General features: G+C 46.1%; 1 protein-coding gene across 2 annotated transcripts in view; it reads left to right on the top strand.

Moving 5' to 3' along the window:
* Positions 1-6,935: 6,935 nt before the first annotated feature.
* The window catches only part of NAT10 (N-acetyltransferase 10), a gene marked incomplete at its 5' end in the record, with an annotated part of 31,645 nt that continues 19,210 nt past the window's right edge, over positions 6,936-19,370 (top strand). For both annotated transcript variants that reach the window (XM_084243637.1, XM_084243636.1), the window contains 8 exons: positions 6,936-7,043; positions 7,705-7,796; positions 9,539-9,710; positions 10,754-10,876; positions 12,428-12,489; positions 13,840-13,954; positions 14,049-14,156; positions 18,578-18,711. In XM_084243637.1, the coding sequence (XP_084099763.1) occupies positions 6,936-7,043; positions 7,705-7,796; positions 9,539-9,710; positions 10,754-10,876; positions 12,428-12,489; positions 13,840-13,954; positions 14,049-14,156; positions 18,578-18,711 (914 nt within the window). The remainder of the gene's footprint in view (positions 7,044-7,704; positions 7,797-9,538; positions 9,711-10,753; positions 10,877-12,427; positions 12,490-13,839; positions 13,955-14,048; positions 14,157-18,577; positions 18,712-19,370) is intronic.

The raw sequence follows: 19,370 nt of genomic DNA, 5'->3' as shown, positions 1-19,370 counted from the left end.
TCTGATTCACAGGATTATGTTTAAACGCCAAAAACACACTGGCCAGTGTACCATAATATGTTACCAGAAGAGTTATTATTTGTTCTCCCTTTCAGGAAACTTATTGTAAAGGGACTGTTTTCATCCCATAAAGACAGGACTACAACTGTCAGCTTTATATTACCTGGATATGAAAGGAAACTATTTTTACTCTGCATGTTCTGTCCTAAGCGTCATCTTGAGCCTTGCACATGATACTCAGATTCCTCACCCTTGCTTAGGAGTAAAACATATACATTATGGGGTGATATTATCTCCATAGTTAATTGAAGTGGCTTGGAACAAGAAAGATTGACTTTTGATAGTGGATAAAATCTACAAATCAGCCCTAGAGTTATTCAATGGTAATTGACAAAACTAAAATACTTCCCTTGAAAAGAAGATGGAAGGAGTGGAGTGTGGTTGGCAGAACAAGTGCATTTCACAGATTTTCCTGTTAAATTGGAGCACTGAACGTTTAGACTCATACCAAATTATGCATGGGCCCGTATTCACACATATTAAGGCTGGCTACCAGCTTTGACACAGCACTAGTCCTCCTCTGGCCAAACGACTGTGGTTAAAAACACATGTAAATTGCTTTTTAACAGCTAATACAGTATAAGACAAAGCCAAAATGCAAAATTAGGCTTTGATTGGCACTTTTTGAAAAAATATGCAACAAATAAGGGATGTAACCTGGATGGCCGCTTCTGTACTTAATGTGAAATATTTACATACTTTTTGAACACTTAACAGTTTCTTTGACAATGACTTTTGTAAGGATTGGTACTATATATCATTCCTTATGACGTGCATTGTCTGTCACTAACCTTTGGATCTTGCTGTATTATCACCTAAGTTGGTACAGGTACTGATGAAAATTGCATAATGGCTAATTATAACACTCTTGGTTACGTTTTTTTCCTGCAGCCTGAAGGTTTTAAAAGAAAAAGTTATCAAATGCCTGCTGCTACCACCCTTTTAAATCGCTATCTTTTGAAAAGCACCAGTGTGTGTTTTAGATGGATTTCCCTATTTTAGGGAAATGACAGCCAGTAGTTTCAGTTCTTGATGGTATAAGCAAAACAAATAAAACATGTTTATAAAAGTTGTATTTTGAAACACTGGTGTTCAACAGCTAGCAGCTTATGTGGTTTACCCCATTGTTAGTGTTACAAATTTTATGGTTCTCTTTAGCTATTTCTACTACTTGCCCTTTTATCTAACCCCGATTGAATTATCCATTTCTCACAGAGGCATTTATATTCAAAGTGCTGATTTTTTCCCCTTAAATGTATAGGGAGAGTAACAAGTTGTATGGACAATTAGTAATTTATGTCTACGTTGGAATTTGTGCTAGCAGTTTGAGCACTAGTTCTGCGTGCCTATGAACTTAATGCTGCTTATGGTATCCCACTTTGACTTCATGAAGAATTAATCCCACTTACAAAGCAAAGGCTACTAATAGTTAATTTTCTGTGCAGAGATTTAATTTTGTTTTCAGCCTTTAGCTAAGGAATTTTTGCAGTAGGTGCTCAGCTACTAAAGACACAAAGAACCTGTTCTGAAACTGTCCTCATAATACAACTGGAGCTTTCGCTGTTTTTTGTAACCTAAAATGGGTAGGGTGTTGAACATTCCACATTCAAAAGTTTTGTAGGGTGGTGGGCACAAGGGGTGGGGCCCGTCAATGTTTATTTTAAAATAAAGCAAGTTCTTGACTCTCATGTGTGGTTGTGGTACATCATATTGGAAGGGTTATATGTTTACTTTTGCAAATAAGTATTTCTTCTGCTAGCACCTCCCCTTGTGTGCTTTAAATGACAGTGCCTGGGATGTACCACAACCATATGTTAGCTGTATTTTAGGAGGGTAGAGAAAATATGTCAGATAATCCCTAGATGCCTACAATTCCCCTATATTAGACTAAATTTGCTATATCTGGAGAAAATTTCATGACATTTAAAATCAAAATTCAAGTAACTAAGTTCTTTATACAATGACCTCTGAATCAGTTCAGAGACAGAAAGGGGAGAAATGCTTTTTAGGTTTCAAACTTATGTGCATTAGTGCAGGTCTTTTGAATGTGTAAAGTTGTTGGTTTATTTTTATGTATGTTTTAAAAGGAATCGTTCTCTTTGAAATAATTTTGGTGGGGTTTTTTTTTTTTTTTTTTTTTTTTTACATTCTACCATTGCAGTGTAAATGTAAAGCTTGTATGCCTCAATTCAGACTTTATTTTCTAAAGGAGTGCCTCATTATGAGGATGAGAACTTTTTAAAAAGTCCCATTAAGATCTGAGGTACTAAGTGTTCTGTATAATATGTGAATACTTTTCCTACCTGCCGAAAACCTTTTGTTTGGTTAAATTTTTAGCATATTTTAGCCAAGTTGCAAGGAAGTGATTGTCACATATATCACTGGCCCCTTGGTACAACAAGACTCCACTTAACGCTTTTGTAACTGCACAGTATCAGTCATCTCACAGGGAGAATGAATATTTTAAAGCTTTAAGGTAGAATGTTAATGATGACCTTGGTTAGGGCAGTTTTATTTTCAGGTTCTTCTATCCTGAAAGAAAATGGAAGAATTTTTCCAATCATTGTATGTTGATATTAAATATCCCTTAAACATTTTCAATCAATTAACTTTTGCTGTTCTTTTGTCTCCTATATATGCAACCCTGTTATATTGGAGACTTCCACTTTTAAGAGACAGGAGAATGTGTGTTTATTCTCAAAGGCTCATTAACTGAGGTGCTCTCTTGACAACCAATCCATAAAATGTAGCTGGTAGTTAAGTTAGTCAGACTCCTAAGTAACTTAGGAAATTTGTATTGTTTATTATATTTTCAATAATATATCCAATCGGGGAATGGAATACAGGTAAGCACTAAGTTCAAACCCTTCATTTTGTCTTTAAGCTCCTGAATCCTCATCACATTTGGTAGGATCTTATTAAGCACTCATTTTACTGACTATAAATCATATTTAAAAGAAGCAGTATTGCCCTTGACATCCCTTTGGGAAAAACCCTCGGCAAAATTAAAGTACAATTGTTAAGTTTCATTCCTATTCCTTTTCCCATTTTGAGTTCTGGGGGAAAAACTAGTGAATGTTTTAGATCAGAACATTAAAACCGGGTTCCTTAATGTCTGTGAAGTCTGTTTTAGTTGTATATACCACCCAAGAAAGCACTAGGAATGTTAGAGGAGAAAGCTATTAAATCTCAGGTAGCCTTGTCTTTCAAGACTAGACTGCTATGTACTTTCAGAATTTCAATACCTTATAGCTGCTCAGAATTAAAGTCATGTAGAAAACTGGCTTTTTGAGTATAGGCAGTGTTCTAGTAAAGGCAATTTTTAGTGTAAGTACTAGTTTTATTTAATGTTGATAATAGCAAACCCGGTATTAAGTCACTGAACTAAGGCTTCATTCAGCAAATTGAGTATTTGTTAGGCATCAAACCAAGCACTAAACATTTAGTGGTGACAACCACTGGTTCCTGCTTTCACTGCATAGTAAGATACTGATGTGATACGGAAGTGTAGCAAATGCCATTATGGAGCACCATGTAGTAAGATCATGAGGAGTAGGGTATGTCCCCTCAAGGACATAGGAAAGACTTTGAGGGGAGTAGTAAATTAGGCAAAGATGTGGAAAGAGCATGTTCAAAGGTGCACTCTTAAGTGACAGGCTGTTTGGCTCAAGTGAAGGAATGCAGATTTAGTAGAGTTAGAGGCTGAAGAAACAGGTAAGGGCTATGGGTAGCTTTATAGTTCTATACCATGTTAAGTTTTATATCTTAACGGAAAGTTGAAGAGCTTTAAGCTGTCTGTATTGGGCATGGGGAGGATGGTGGTTGACCTAATAAAATTGCCATTCAAAGAACACTGCAATGTTGAGAAATTTGGGCAAGGCACGGCTCTTGTAGAGGCCTAATGGTTACAAGGTGAGGGTGGTGATGAATGGATTCTACCTTGTTTCCTATTTCATTGGCTACTGTTCAGTAACCTTTGTGATTTTTTTTCCCCCCTGGCCTTGGTTTATCATACTTCATCTTTAGCTGTGTTCTAGGTGATCTCTTTCAATCACCTAACTTTAAATTTGCTCCAACAATCAGCCCTCCAGTCACTCCTGAATATTTCTAGGTCCAAAACACTCAGGCAAACTACAAGCTCATTCACCATCTTGATAGGAATGTTTCAAATATCCCAAATTAGCCACTTAAGTAGCCTAGTTTCATCCAGTTCAGGGTAAATACCTTGGATATCATCTTTGATTTCCTTTCACGGTGTATCTCGTTCTTAAGCAAATGTACATGATTCTACCTTGAAAATACATACAGAGTTGTCTAGAACTTGTGACCACCACCAGTACCAGCTTAAAACAGGTTTAACAACAGTAGTTTATGATGGTTATACCGGCATCTACTCTTACCCTCTTACGCAGTAACTTTCGTAACAGCCAGAATGAGCTTTTTAAAAAAGGTTTTGTTGCTACCTTATTTTCCAAATTTCAGTCGTTTGAACTCACACCTAAAGTTCTAAATCTGTGGTCTACGTGCCCTAATTTCCTACTGTTGCTTTTTTTGCGCACTACTCTGGATGCTTTGCTGGGATTTGCCCCATAGCATGTTACATTTTAAGCCTAGGAAGGTGTTTCAGGCAAATAATCCTAAGGTTCAGTCTTTGTGATTCAGTTCTTCGCTCCAGTGTCGCCCCTCAGAGACCTTCCATATCCATCTCTTAACAGTACCCTTTTTATTTGCTGGATACTTTTTACTTAATGGTACTCTAAATGTTCATCTAGAATTATGTAAGCTTCACGAAGGGCGTTTGGTCACTATCCCTTGTGCATGGCAAATTGATATTTTGAGTAATTTGATAAAGGACAGTGGTGCCGATTGCATTAGAATGGAAGGTAGGTAAATAAAAGCATCCAGAGTACTGCGCAAAGAAGCAACAGTAGGAAATTAGGCCAGATAATTAGGGAACGTCGACCACCGATTTAGAACTTTAGGTGTGATTTCAAACGACTGAAATTTGGGAAATAGGGTAGCAACAAAAACCTTTGTTGTTTCGAGAAGGAGCTTCAATTTCAAGGGGGAGGGGGGAAGGAAAATGAGTTCGACTTCAACATTTTGAATTTGTAACCACAGGAGAAATGTCAAGTAAGTAGTTGGATTTATTTACTTGAGGTTTAGCAATATGACCCAAAGACAATGTAAAAAATACATATAATGGCCCTTACAGTTTTGTGCTTGGGCCAATTCAACTGGGGTAAGGGGTATGGGGGAGGGGGTAACCTAGAGCAGAACCCCCAGCAGGTTTTCAGAAGAGCACCATCTTTTCTGATGGTCAAATACAGGCCTAAGGGACTTTGCAAAACACAGCGCCCGCAACGGTGGGCAGAATACCCAACAGTTAAGAACGAGTCTACAAGGTCATTACTGGGTGTGGAGGGTCGAGTGAAATGTCTGCTCGTCTAATTCCATCTTGTCACATTAAAATGGGAAGCTATTTAAAAAGGGTCGGTAAAGGTACACACAGGTCCCTGGAGCCAGTCTCGCAAACCAGGCAAAGTTGCTCTCCGTGTGCTGCCCCGCACCTACCGCTCGAGCAGTGACGGCGCGGGGGCGCGGGCTGCGGGCTGCTTACTGCTTACCTTTCCCCCCAGCTGGGCGGCGCGACGCGGACGTGTAGACAGGTGCCCCCGGCGTCCCCGGGCCCGCGAGCGCACGAACCTGCACAGCCGCAGTTGCGGTTTCGGCTGCAGCCCCGCCTCCCGGGCCTGACGTCATTTCTCAGGGACGGGGCTGAGGGAAGCCCCCGCTGCGAGCAGGCGCCGCCAGCGCCCGGGCGGGGGCTCGTCGCGGGGCAGGGCGAGTTCTCGCGGCGGGCCGGCCGGCGGGCGCCGCGGCCAGCCCTGCCCTCCTCCCCCTCCTCGCGGGGGCCCCACGTGCTTCCGCCTGGCTGCTGGCTGGGAGCGCGCGGACGCGGGGCGCAGGTATCCGTGCTGCGGTGGCGGGGAAGGGTGCGGAGGTTTGTTGGTGTCGGTCCTCGGGGCCGGGCGTGGCGGGATCGGGGGCCTCAGCTCCGCGGCCCTCGCCGGCTGTCGCCCGTGGCCGCGCGCTCGGTGCGCCGGGGCTTCCCGAGCAGGCGCCGCCGCCCGGCGCGCTCCCCGCGGGCCTGCGTGACCGACCCCGCCCTCGGCGACCTGAGCTCCGGGGTCGGGGCGGGCGGCTGGGGTTCAGCGCCTCGCGGCCGCGGGGTTGCCTGCTGGGCCCGCGCCGGCTCAGGTTCCTTCGTGTCCACGCCGTTCAGCCGTGAGGGTCAGGGCTTGTCTCCTGCGCCAGCTCACCTAGCTCGCAGCGTGCCCGCCACAGAGATGGAAAATAAACAGAAACCTCCCAAAAAATAAAGGAACACAGTCAGAATCCCCTGCAGCCTCACCATCCAGAAATAACAGTATTTTGATGTTTTCTGTCTGTTATGTATGTGTATAAAAAGTGGTGTCATACTTTAGCTTCCCACATCACCTCATAAACATCTGTAGCCACAATTTTTGAAAATATTTTTGAAAAATGTCTTAATATCTTACAGATAATCCATTATATTTTTTAATCTACTTTTTAAAACATCGTTTCCTATTTAAAAAACATCTCAGTAGAGGTGACTTCCCATTTTGAGGGAACATTTTTTTTTTTTCATCTCAAAAGCCTGTTTCCTAATTTTGAAAATGAGATTGATGCCTTTCCTGGAGAGATATTTGAAAGTTAAGTGAGATTACGCATATAAATATGCCTAACAGCTCTGGCTTCACAGGAGGAAGTCTACTAATATTGTTCTCCCAGAATTTGGTGTTCATGTCTAGTTGTTTCTTTTCTTTTTGTTTTAGTGATAGTCTTCCATCATGCATCGGAAGAAAGTAGATAACCGGATCCGCATTCTCATTGAGAATGGGGTAGCTGAGCGGCAAAGATCTCTATTTGTTGTAGTTGGAGATCGGGGAAAGGACCAGGTAAGATTTGGTAACTGTGTCCTGTTGCAAAGAATCCTCACATTATGGGACCTCTGGGAGGTTTGGCACATAATTACATTAAGGTCCCTTTCGCTAGCTTTCTTTTATATTAAAATACCTAGAGAGAACCTTCCTTTGCATTTGGAAGTGATAAAGCGTCTGCATTTAGAATTTTAGCAGAGAAGTTAACAGTTTTTTATGATTCAGTTGGACTGAGCACAAGCCTTAGTAGATGTGTCCCTGTTTTTAACACCACCCTGGTCACTACTTTCCTTGTGATCTTGGGCACTTCCTTTCACCGGCCCTCAGTTTAGTCTCCACATTTCTCAAATGAGGTCATTGTCTGAGATTCTGTGATTTTTTTTTTTTTATTTTAAAGATTTATTTATTTATACGAGCACTGGGTACAGTCAGAAGCGCGGGAGGGTGAGAGAATTCACCAGAGCCGGGAGCAGAGCAGGCAGAAGGACCAAAGTATACCGCTGAGGGGAGCAGCGGGCGGCAGGAGAGGTCTGCGCACCATGTGGGTTCCTCCTCCAGTGGCCGGGGAGCAGCTGGGGATTGAACCGGCGCTGCAGAAGCTGCTGGCAGCTTCGCAACCCAGCACTCAACTGCTGTGCCACCGGGGAGGCCCTCTGTGATTTTTTTTTTCCTTTGACAGGTGGTCATTCTTCATCACATGTTGTCCAAAGCAACTGTGAAGGCTCGACCTTCAGTGCTGTGGTGCTACAAGAAAGAGCTGGGCTTTAGCAGGTGAGCTTGGCCCTGTGAGTCTCCCACACCATTTACAATTCCTCCTCATTAGTTAAATGCCAGGAAGTGATTCCTTGACACAGTGTTACAGGGCTCTTTTTATGGAGCTTCTGTGTCTGAGGACACTTTCAAGTTGAAAAACAGAGCCAATGTCCTTTCTTCATTCCTGACAATAAGTTTCAAATTCTATTCATTAAATTCCCAGCCCAATTCCTGGCTTTCTCTTTGATATTTTTTCTTCCTTTTAAAACTGAGTAAGCCTGTCTAATGCAAGTTCCTTAAATTGCCACTCCCTCCCTCAAATTTACGTCTTCACTCTTTTTTTTTTTTTTTTTTTAACATTTTGTTTCTGAGGAAGCTGTGTCTCATCCCCCTGTCCAAAGCCAATCCCTCTCTGTACTCTGGGTCTCTTCTCTCCCTTCTTCAGGAGCTTTACCGCTTTCCCTGTGCTGGCCACTCCACTCTCCTTTGAAACTTTCTCCTTTTCCCTGTAAATGTGCTCAACTTTCTATCCCCCACCCTCTCCAAGTGACTACCTACATAGCCAGCTTTATTACTCAGGTTAGCATTTTCTCTTATTTTTATTGCCAAACACTTTGTTTTTGTTTTTTAAGATTTATTTATTTGTGCATACAAGAACTGGGGTACAGGCCAGAAGTGTGGGGAGTGAGGGTACAGGCCAGAAGTGTCACTCACTAGAGACAGAGTGGGCAACAGAAGAGGCAGATCTACTGAAATACGCTGCTGAGGGGAGCGGCAGGCGAGACAGGAGAGGTCTGCTGTGCCTTGTGGGTCAGCTTCCTGGCCAGCTGGGGATCGAATCGTGCTGTGCTGCAGTGGCTGTGGATAGCTCCATAGTGCTATGACTTAACTCCTTGTGCCACCAGGGAGGCCCTGCCAGACACTTTGAAACAGAAGCCTTTTGCACTTTCTAGCCACCCTCTTTGCTGTCTGACTTTCCCTTCTAACCAAGTTATGCCACTGAAAGTCATCATTAACCTAATGTCAAATACAACAGTTTTTCTCCCCCCTTCTCCTTGGTTCTAGCTGTTCACTAGAGAACTATGGTAAAATTTTGATTTGCTCTAATACTCAATTCTGGAGCTTTCTTGTTTTCACTTTCTGTAAAAGAAAGAGGTAAATGATAGTTATATATTTGGGGTGTCATAAGAGCCATTCAGCAATTCCTGAGAGATGTCCAGATTTCGTTCTAGCCCTGGTATCCTGTATAAGTATTGTCATAGTGTAGAGCTTCCCTGGAGAACAGAACTGCGCAGTCTAGGGAAGGAGGTGGATGAATTTAGAACAAATGAATAAAGTAACCTGCTGTCACCCTGCCCTTTCCAGATCACCTGGGGAGCGGCACCATGTCATTGAATCTTTGACTTGAGTCTCAGATGAGGCCACTTAGTTTGGTTTCAAGCTCTGACTCTGTGAGGCTTTGGTCCTATCCTTACCCTTCTTTTAAAGTGAAGTATCTGTAGCAGGTGACAGAAAAGCAGGGTTCACACAGAGACTTATTACTGTCTCCCTCCAAAGCCCATCTTTTTAAACTGCTCTGCTCAATTCCTCTCTGGTTGTCTTCCCTTTTAAAGTGAGGTGTTGGCCACACAATTTCCAAGATTTCTTCTAGCTCTGAAGGTCTAAGTGGGTGATCACTGAGCCTGTCCCCTGCTCCCGACTCTTCAGCCTTACTGGTTAACTGACTCTCCGGGGATTGTGGGGGTGGGGGGTGATTGCAGTCACAGGAAGAAAAGAATGCGACAGCTACAGAAAAAAATCAAGAATGGAACATTGAACATAAAGCAAGATGACCCCTTTGAACTCTTCGTAGCGGCCACAAACATACGCTACTGCTACTACAACGAGACCCACAAGATCCTGGGCAATACCTTTGGCATGTGTGTTCTCCAGGTGGGTGACTTCTCCAGCCTGTGCCTGGAGCCAGGGCATTGAGGGGTGCTTGGGCTGCTTGGTTTCCCACAAGAACAGTGTACATTAAAGAGAGATGATTCACAATCCTCCCTCTCCCCCCCAAGCATTACCAGTGGGGGGTTTGGTCACTTTCCAAAGGAAATTTGATAATTCCCTTGCTTAGAGATCCTAAAGCTGATAAATTTAGCAGCATGAACTTCTACTTACCTTAGGACCCCAAATCCTTAGTAGAACTAACCAAAGTCTTCGTTGGGCACAGACTTGTGCACTCATGTCCTATACAGAGTGCTTGATTAGTATAACCCTTCTCCCCACTTTTTCCCCTCAGAAGAGAACTACTTGGTAAATTTCTTTACTGGTGTCACTTCTCTTGCCTGGCAGTTTAATAGACTTTCACATTTTTTTTTGTTTTGAGTTCTAGCGATCTTTGATTCTTGATACCTGTGACTCCCCCCCAGATGCTTAGGCATCAATCTCGATGTGTTTGTATTATAAGCATGTACAATGATGCCTGCAGTTACCTAAATTTTAGAATCATACCTTACAATATGTATGTAAACTAAGAAATGAGAGGAGATATTGTGACTAGATGTTCTAAAGCCAGAAAAGAACTTTGTGCCCCACTCTCCTCTGATCACAGGGAGTGTTTCTGTGACCCCTGTTGTCAGTTGCAGTGATGATGGTTTCTTTAAGTGGTAGCTCCCCCGTGTGGTGCAGATGAGTTTTGTCAGGCAGGTTCAGACTATAGACATGTCAGAAAATGAATTTGAGATATTTCTGAAATTCAAGTGTGAATCAGTGAAGATTGGAGGACATCTTTCCACATAGGATTTTCTCAGAGATTATGAGAAATGCTTTGACCTATAAAGCCAGGTACAGCTATTCTCCAGGGCTGGGCTCTCGTGGGGGCTGAGGAGAGCCCTGTGAGATAGGAGTTGGTCTTCATTTTGTGTTCTGAAGTCCTGGGCCCTTGGTTAAGCTTCTTGGCATGACCATCCCTTTCTAAGTTGTCCTTTTTCCAGGACTTTGAAGCCTTAACTCCAAACTTACTGGCCAGGACTGTAGAGACGGTAGAAGGTGGGGGACTGGTGGTTATCCTCCTGCGGACCATGAATTCACTCAAGCAGCTGTACACGATGACCATGGTGAGTGTCTGCTTTTTAATTTAGTTGTGGGGCTTCAAATCAATCTGTGTTTTTGCTGTGGCTCGTTTTCTTTTATGAATTCTTGTTGAGCACCTGTGGACTGGGAACTCTCTGACTAAAACCAATGACAAAGACATTGCTGAGAAATCTCTGTGGCCCTGAGTTTTGCATTTGCTTTCAGATATTTGCAAATCTTACTCCTGTGATATTCAAAGATGATGCAGCTGTTATTTCATTCAGTTTCAGAAATGGTATTCTGCAGAGTCGTGCCAGTGCAAATTTGTATATTGCAAAGAGGGACCAGGTACGGACTTCCTCACTGGCCCTCATCCGAGTGGGTAATGATGTAGCATTGCTCATGCCGTTCCTGGTTTGGCAAGAACTTCAATTCTGGGTGGAGAAGTTTTCTCCCAAAGCTGAGGACATGGTTAGAACAATGCATGTGTCCCTGGATGCAAAGCTGTTCTCAGACTCCATATTCTTTTTTTTTTTGGTTTGTTTATTTATTTATACAAGCACTGGGTACAGTCAGAAGCGCGGGAGAGTGAGGGAATTCACCAGAGCCAGAGCGGAGAACAGAACAGGCAGACTGACGATACACTGCTGAGGGGAACACCGGGCGGCAGAAGAGGTCTGCCCGCCATGTGGGACCCTCGCCCGGCGGCCGGGGAACAAACCGGCCCTGCAGAGGCTGCGGACCCAGCACTCAACCGCTGCGCCACCAGGGAGGCCCAGGACTCCATATTCTAATGGAGTGTGGAATGGCAATATTCTAATTGCCATGTGGAACTTCCATGAGGCAGGTTTTGAGTCATGCCCAAGGCCCAACTGCTCAAGAATGGCATTAATATTGGCCTCAGGGTGTTGTGAACTGTGTTCATCTGGTAAAATGGGCTTTCTTCAACTCTTAGTACCTGTTTGACCCCACCCCACATGTCATCATTGTTGCTATAGTCCCTATGGCCTCCTCAGAGGTCCTCAGACGTGCCCAGCACATGCTACACTCAGGGCCTTTGCACTAGCTGTTCCCAAGGGAATATCTACATGGCTGACTGCCTCACTGCATTTGAGGCCCTGTTCGATGTCACCTTGACAGTGTGGTCTCTCTCACACTCTATTCAGATTAGATGGTTCTGCCTGTCACTCTTTAACCTGATTTTTTTTTTTCTTCAGAGCATTTGATCTAAAGTTACATATTTGTTTATTGTCTGTCTTCCTGTGGTAGTTTCTAAATTCCATGGGAGCAGGAACTTGTGTTCCTTGCTGGTATTTTCCCAGACCCTGGAAGAGTATACCCAGCATGCCTGGCACTGACCTGGGCAGAAATCCATTTTATGATGCTGGTTAAAAGGTAGAAAAACTCAAGAGATGAAGTAAGGGGAAATTGGCTGTAACAGGAGCCGTTACTTTTGCTACTTGCTTCAGTTCCAGCAGGGAGCCCTGGGCCACTTTGGCACAGCAGGTTTTGTTGGAGTGGATTTCACTTCCCTGGGCCTCCTTTGCTGAGTGCCGACACTGGATGCCTCTGCTAATGGGTGTTGTCTCTTTCAGGATGTGCATTCAAGATACAGGACCGAGGCCCATCAGGATGTGGTGGGAAGATTTAACGAGAGGTGGGTTTGTAGCACATCTCAGCCCCTTCATTGTGGAGAACCACAGTGGGAGGAATATTTTGAGCTTGAACCCAACCACTGTCTGCTTCTGTGTGAGGGAAGGTTGTGCAGTGGCCCATAAGGGAAGCCTTGGCGGTTGGAGGGATACTTGAGAAGCTAAGTGGGAACAGTGGACGTGAATGGAGAGCTAGGGCCAAGAGACCAGCTCTGTCTGTTTGTGCCTTCTCCATGTCTCCCTCTAGCGCGTAGCTCAATCTCCTGTCAGAGGATGATAGGTCTGCATCACTGCTTCCTCGAACAGTATTGCTGTGATAAGAACTTTAGCACAAGGGTTTCCTGGCCAAATATGCCTGAGAAACACCATTACTCTTTTTTCCTTATGATGATTGACATTAGTCTCTTGTAGCCTCTGAAAAGTCTTGCAGCAGCAGGGATCATTTTGATTGTTTCCCAAATCAACTTGACTGCAAAGCTCTTTTTAGGAAAGACCAGTTAGTGGTCCGTGAAAGATCTTAGAAACTGTGGTTCTCAAGGGAGTGATTTTGCCCCTGGGGCCACTTGGCAATGTCTGGATGTGTTTTGATCATCACGACTTGGGTTGGAGGGGGATGCTGCAGGCATCTGGTGGGTTGAGGCCAGGGATGCTGCTAAACTGCTTGGAATGCTCAGAACAGCCCCTCAGCAAGGAATCATCTGGCCTGGAATGTCTGCAGTGCTAGGTTTAGAAATCTGCCCGGGACCTTTCTGATGTTAACCATCTCTGCTGCGCTTACTCAGGAGAAGGATCAGGCTGGAGGCTGCTGTGCTACCCCATGGAACCAAGGCTGGAAATGGTGCATGAGGCCCTTTCCTTGCTGTTGGGAAGGAGTTTGAAATCTATAGCGAAACAGGCTTTTCTATACCCAGGAACATTTATGTTTCTTAAGGGAGAGTTCCTCTTTTTTCTTTTATATTTTTTCCCCTTATGACAGAAGGTCTGTCCATTTGTGTTTGTTTTCCTGTGTGACTGGCGATCCTGAGGGGTGGGTTTGGAATTCCCCACCTAAGGATAGCCTGACCCACCTTAGTGCTGACAGGTGAGCCTAGGGGAGGCCATGGGCAGGGCCAGATGACTTGGGGAATGGTGGAGATACACAGGAGGGGTGTGTGTGTGTGATCAGGCTCAAGAGAGTTTTGGTTTCCTTGTTGCTGTAAAAGCTTGTGCAGGGACCTTGCAGAGGAGACTCCGTCACCCCACTCTTTCTCTGCTCCTTTAGAAGTGTTTGGGCCAAATGATTTTCCAAATGATTCTATGCTTGTGTAGACATTGGGTCCCCACCCAATTCCTCATTGTGGTGGTTTGTTCCTCAGATTTATTCTCTCTCTGGCCTCTTGTAAGAAGTGTCTTGTCATCGACGACCAGCTCAACATCCTGCCCATCTCCTCCCACGCTGCCAGCATTGAGGCCCTACCTCCCCAGACCCCTGTGAGTCTGCCAGGGGTCGGGTAGTCTGGGGGAGGCCGCGCTTTCTGTGTTGACTCTCCCGTGGCAAACCTTCCCCTCCTTTCCTCTCTGGTAGGATGAGAGTCTCGGTCCTTCAGAGCTGGAGCTGAGAGAGTTGAAGGAGAGCTTGCAGGACACCCAGCCTGTGGGCGTGCTCGTGGACTGCTGTAAGACCCTCGACCAGGTGAGTGGCCTCAATGCCTCCCACTCGGTGCAAACATTGCAGGGGGACACGCATGTACAGCAAGCAGTATGGGCTGAGTTAGGATGGGTCAAGACTGGCTCCTCCCTGGGGAAAGGCCTTTTCACTAGCACTCAACATGTGCAGCTCCAGCAAGGCTGCTCAGCGCTCAGCACAGAAGTCCAGCACGTCCCCTCTCCACTCTGAGTTAATAGTTCAGAGAGCTGCAGGTTGAGTTTAAAGAGCATCCCCTGGCCCTTTTCCCAGAGAAGGTGGTGTATCTGCATTCTTTCATTTTAGTTGTTTTCGTACCATGAAGGTTTGTGTGTAAGCTTTGTAGAGAGGCTAGCTTCAGGCCTCTTGTTCTTTCTTGGTTCCAGCGAGAGGTGTGCTCAGGGCCCTCTGGGTGTTGTGCACACAGGCTGGTTAGAGCTGCCAGTTTGCCATTTTGTGCTCCTGGAGGCGCCCAGGGCCAGTAAACTTGGCTTCTCCAGTGTCTCCTGGGCTATGCTGGAGCTGACTGGGCCTGCCCCAGTGGCCTTCGAGCTGTCAGGCGTGTTCACGGTTCTGTCCTGCCTGAGCCTGAGCAGCAGCACTGGCCCTGTGGCGCTGGGCCCTGCCCTCGTGCTGGAACAGCTACGGTAAATGCCTCCATGCGGCCCTGAGTGTCTACAGGCTGGGTTCCCTTTTCATTCTGGGAGGAGAATCTCTAGCTCCAGAGCGCCCTCTGCAGCCCAGGCCTTGAATACTCGCTGGTATCCGTTTTCTCTCCAGGGGGTGGGATGACAGAGAGGGAGGGGAAAGGGCGGAAGAGGGAGAAACTACAAAACCAATGGTAATGTTAAAAACGAAACAAAGGACCACAGTGAAGGAAAAATCTGTGACTGTGTGTGGTGTGTGGTGACGATTATTAACTAGACTGAGGGTGGTGGTCATTTTGCAGTCATTGTGTGGCGCTCTTGAAACAAATGTGTCCTGGGTCAATTATAGCGCACCAGAATCTAAGTAAATAAAGTAATAGAAATACAGCGGGCAAGATGGCCCACGGCAAAAAACAGCACAAACAAAAAACCCACATCTGTCAACATGGATTAGGAGTCGAAAGAGGCCTTTCCACTTGGCGCTGCACACGGGAGCATCTCCTCTGTTGTGAGTCCGGCAGCTCCTTCTGAGCCCGTGAAGGGGCGTGTTTTCAATATGCAGAGGAGTCACGCTGGGCGGGGCACTGGTCCCGTTAGACATTTGGGTTGATCCCGTCGTTCCTGCTGTGTTAATCAGTGCTGTGCTGTTCGGATGCTCTTGCAGGTATGTGCGCGGGCGTGGTCTCCGGGATGCGTTGCCAGAGTTGCTGGGTGAGGGTGTTGTGCAAGCATGCACAGGACAGGTTCTCTATCAGTTCGAGCAGATGGGTAAAGAAGATTCCTGGAGGCCTCAGTGGCTTTTTCAGGCTTTAATGCTCTTTCTATGCCAGTTGTTGTGGAGCAGGCCTGCAGGCTGGCAAGGCAGGGAGGGCAGGGAACCGGGATGGCAGGCCTCCCAGCCCCTGGCAAATCTTTACTCTTTCTTTGGGCTCTCTCTGGCGTTCTCTTGTGATCTCTTCTCACAGCTTATCTCGTCCTCTTGAGAGGTGGCCTGTTCACTGTAGCCATTTTCTGAGTGACCCATCCTTATTGCCCTAGCCTCCAGACTCAGGTGTGCCCACACCATACTCCAGGTGTCCACCATCAGGCATGCGTGCCCTGTGCCCACGTTCCCAAGCGTCTTCTGCACTCAAGGCTGCAGGTTATAGCCACAGAGGCCAGTGGCGTAAAAGCCTGACCATTACTTACCCTGCAAGTGTGTATGTTAAAATGAGTCTTGTTTTAGTTTGTGGATCCACTGATAGTGTGTGAAACTTGTAGGGGCAGGAATGTCCACGGAGCAGGTTTTCTGTGATCCCAGCAGACTGGGTAAAGGAGGAGTGAGAGAATCCTGGAACCCTCAGTGGCTTTTGCAGGCTTTTATTGGGATTTACCAGGTACACAGCAGGCAGGGGTGCTGGCCTGCCAGCCTCCCAGCCCCCAGCAAGTCTTCACTTTTTCTGGGCTCTCCGGTGTTCTCTGGTGTTCTCTCTACTTCTCTCCTGTTTGTTCTGCTTCTCTGCTTCTGCTGGCGTCCCCATGACGCTGCCCTTAAAAGCCCAGTCTTAGCCCAGGTGAATCCCATCTATTTATGCCCACACCCTATTCTAGGTGCCCGCCATCAGGCATGCATTCAGGACCGCAGATCTGTCATCTATCCTAATGGCGGGAGGGCAGAAAAGCCTGATACTTTTACCTTACCCTACAAACTTCTTCCCTGCAGCCTTTCGACACTGGATACTATTAAATTTCTAAGTCTATACCCATCTGATGGGGAACGTAGGATTTCTGTTTTAATTTGTGTTACTTTATATTCTTCCCCCAATTTTGTTGCTTTAGTTATGAGAGAATCAGGTACCTTTTTCATAGAGTTATCGGTCATCTGTTTTTGATATTTTTTTAATAGACCGGTCTCCTTTTTTGCATTGGTTTAGAATGGTTTAGAATTGGTTTAGAATTTCAGTTTAGAATGCATTTTTAGATATTGTGCATTTGTTTTGTCAGTGCAGTTTTTCTAGTTACAATTTATCAGATTTTGTAACTTCTGTACCCTAAGGGAAGAAACAAAAAGGGTAAAACAAAGCCTTCAGCAAAGGCTAACAAAGCAAGTAGGTTTAATCCCCTCTGAGCATTTCCCCTCTGAGTGTTTCCACCTGGAAAGACTGACTTCCTGAAGCCCCTCTGCTTCCTTTCCTTCCTCTACCTGGACCTGCGTCTCTGCATGGTTTCGCGTCACCTCTGCATGCTGCATGTGTAAGGAAACGCTTCACGGACAGGCCAGGCCCTACCATCCCAGTTTCAATGTCCTGGTGTCGAGCCCCTGGGGGAGCAGAGGTTGGCCCCCCCGAGTAGTGTTGTGCTTCCTCCTCATTCCGTGCTGCTGGCATCTTACTCCCTCTCATGGGTGCCAGGCATTTCTCTCAGCACTGGGCTCAGCAGTAAAAAAGGATACCAGCTGCTTCGTGAAGCTTGTCCCCCCATTCTGGTGGGAAAAGCCTGTGGATCAAGGAAATAACCACATCACATGGGTAGTAGAAGGTGCTAGATATGATGGAGAAGCTTTCAGAGGAGCAAAAGGGGAGGCACTAGGGAGTACCAGGGGAGGATGGCTTGCTGGGGTTCTGGATGGTGATGACAGAAGCCTCATTTAAAAGAGATGTTTGAGCTAACACTTGCGGGAATTGAGGAAATGTGCCATGTGGTTCTTGGAGGGAGAGTGCTTCTGGCAGAGAGGTCAGCAAGCACGTAGGTCTGCGGCAGGCGTCTCCCTGGTGTGTGTGAGGACTAGCCAGGAGGTTGGGCTGGAGCAGGAGAGGCGGAGAGGAAAACATGGAGGTTGGGGGTGGGCACAGGGCCACTTAGGCTCCTGGAGGGACGCTGGCACTTACTCCGTGCGGGGCAGGGGCACGTGGGGGAGTTTATGTTTAGGGGCTCTTCTCAGCACAGCTGCCAGAAAGACCCTGGATTAATTTTAAAAGGATCCTTCTGGCTGTTCTGTTGAATTTAGACCGTAAGGCAGTGGAAGGGGAAGCAGAAAAATTAATTAGGAGCCTACTGGAATAATGGAAGCGGAACAGGATGTTTGCTTCCTCCGGAGAGAGAGGAGGACAGTGGTGAGGAATGGAGGATTTTGTTTTGAACAGATCACTGGCAGAATTTGTTGGTGATTCAGGTCTGGGCTGAAGCAGAGAAGACTTTTGACCTAATTGGGTAGAGATGGGGGAGGGTATCTGGTGCCTGTTGGGGAGGTCATCAGGTGTTTGGTTTTGAGCTTGAGCTGTTAGAGGTACGAGGGCAACGTGCAATTGTGCGAATGAGAGTCTGGTGTGATGGCGTGATCTGCAGTGAAGATGTGAGTGGGGGGCAAGCCACAGCTGACTGGTATTTAAAGCCTCAGGCTAGGAGGAGCTGACCCAGGAGGTAGAAGCCCAAGTACTGAGCTGGCTTTCAGCAGCGTGAGCTGTCCTGGACTGAGAGGCGCCACTTCCAGGTACACAGCAGAGTCGTCAAGGAGTTCGGGTGCACAGCCGGGAGGCTGTTCGGTGACATGGTATTTATTGCAGGTTGCAAAGTTTCTGCGAAAAGATAGTGAAGAGACCTATTGTGATGGCCATTTTGCCATGTATACAGTTTCAGGTGAAACTAAAATGATGCTGGAAATGAATTATTCTTTAACTGGGGTTAAAAAAAACCCCGCCTTTTTATTTAGACTTGGTGTCATCTGGCTTCTCCCCCCTGGTGGTGGCAAACGGTTCACAGTTGGCCTTCCGGGAGCTACCTAACGCAGTGTTTTTCTTTCCACAGGCCAAGGCTGTCTTGAAATTCATTGAGGGGATCTCTGAAAAGACCCTGAGGAGCACTGTTGCGCTCACAGCGGCCCGAGGAAGGGGCAAGTCTGCTGCCCTGGGGCTGGCTATTGCCGGAGCGGTGGCTTTTGGGTAAGGGGGTCTGACACCCCACCGTTAGGAACTTTGGGCTCTACGGGAACTGTATGCGGGGGTAGGAGCAGTATGCGGAGACCTTTCCTAAGTGTGGGGGCTCCTGGTGTGAGATCTCTAGGGTCGTGGGTTTCTGGATGAAAGCAGCAATGCTGTTCCCCCAGCCCCCTCCTAGAGGTGCACACGAATGTGTGTGGACACATGCACACATTCACAAACACACCCCTGGGGCCTTTGTGATCACTTTTTAAAGATTGAACAAACATGCAAAAGCAAAGAAAGGGGGTAAGAAACTCTAAAACTCCTGAGATGAGAATGTATATGGGCAGCTTTGCTGACAAAAGTACAGGTTTGACAAAAAGTACAGGTTTGACATTTTTAATGATTTCGATCAATCAAAGATCTTGTTTGCCTCTGAGGTGCAGCTTTGGAATGTGATGTTACTTTCTGTTCTTTTGCCCTGGGTGGAAGGTTTATACAACTCCCTTGGAGTCCATGCTTCTGACTTTGCGGGCATATCTGATGTATTTAGAATGTACCTCCTTCTCTATGTGCAGTAGTAGCTCCTTGGTGTTCCTAACAGCTCCTTGTACATTTCATAGACGGATGAACCTAAGCTCAGGGAATTTCAGTGACCGGGCAAGGATACCTTGGAGGTT

This window comes from Talpa europaea (genome assembly GCF_964194135.1).
Source record: "Talpa europaea genome assembly, chromosome: 1".
NCBI classification, from domain to species: domain Eukaryota; kingdom Metazoa; phylum Chordata; class Mammalia; order Eulipotyphla; family Talpidae; genus Talpa; species Talpa europaea.
The sequence above is the reverse complement of the archived record's forward strand: the minus strand, read 5'-3'. Positions and strand labels throughout refer to the sequence as shown.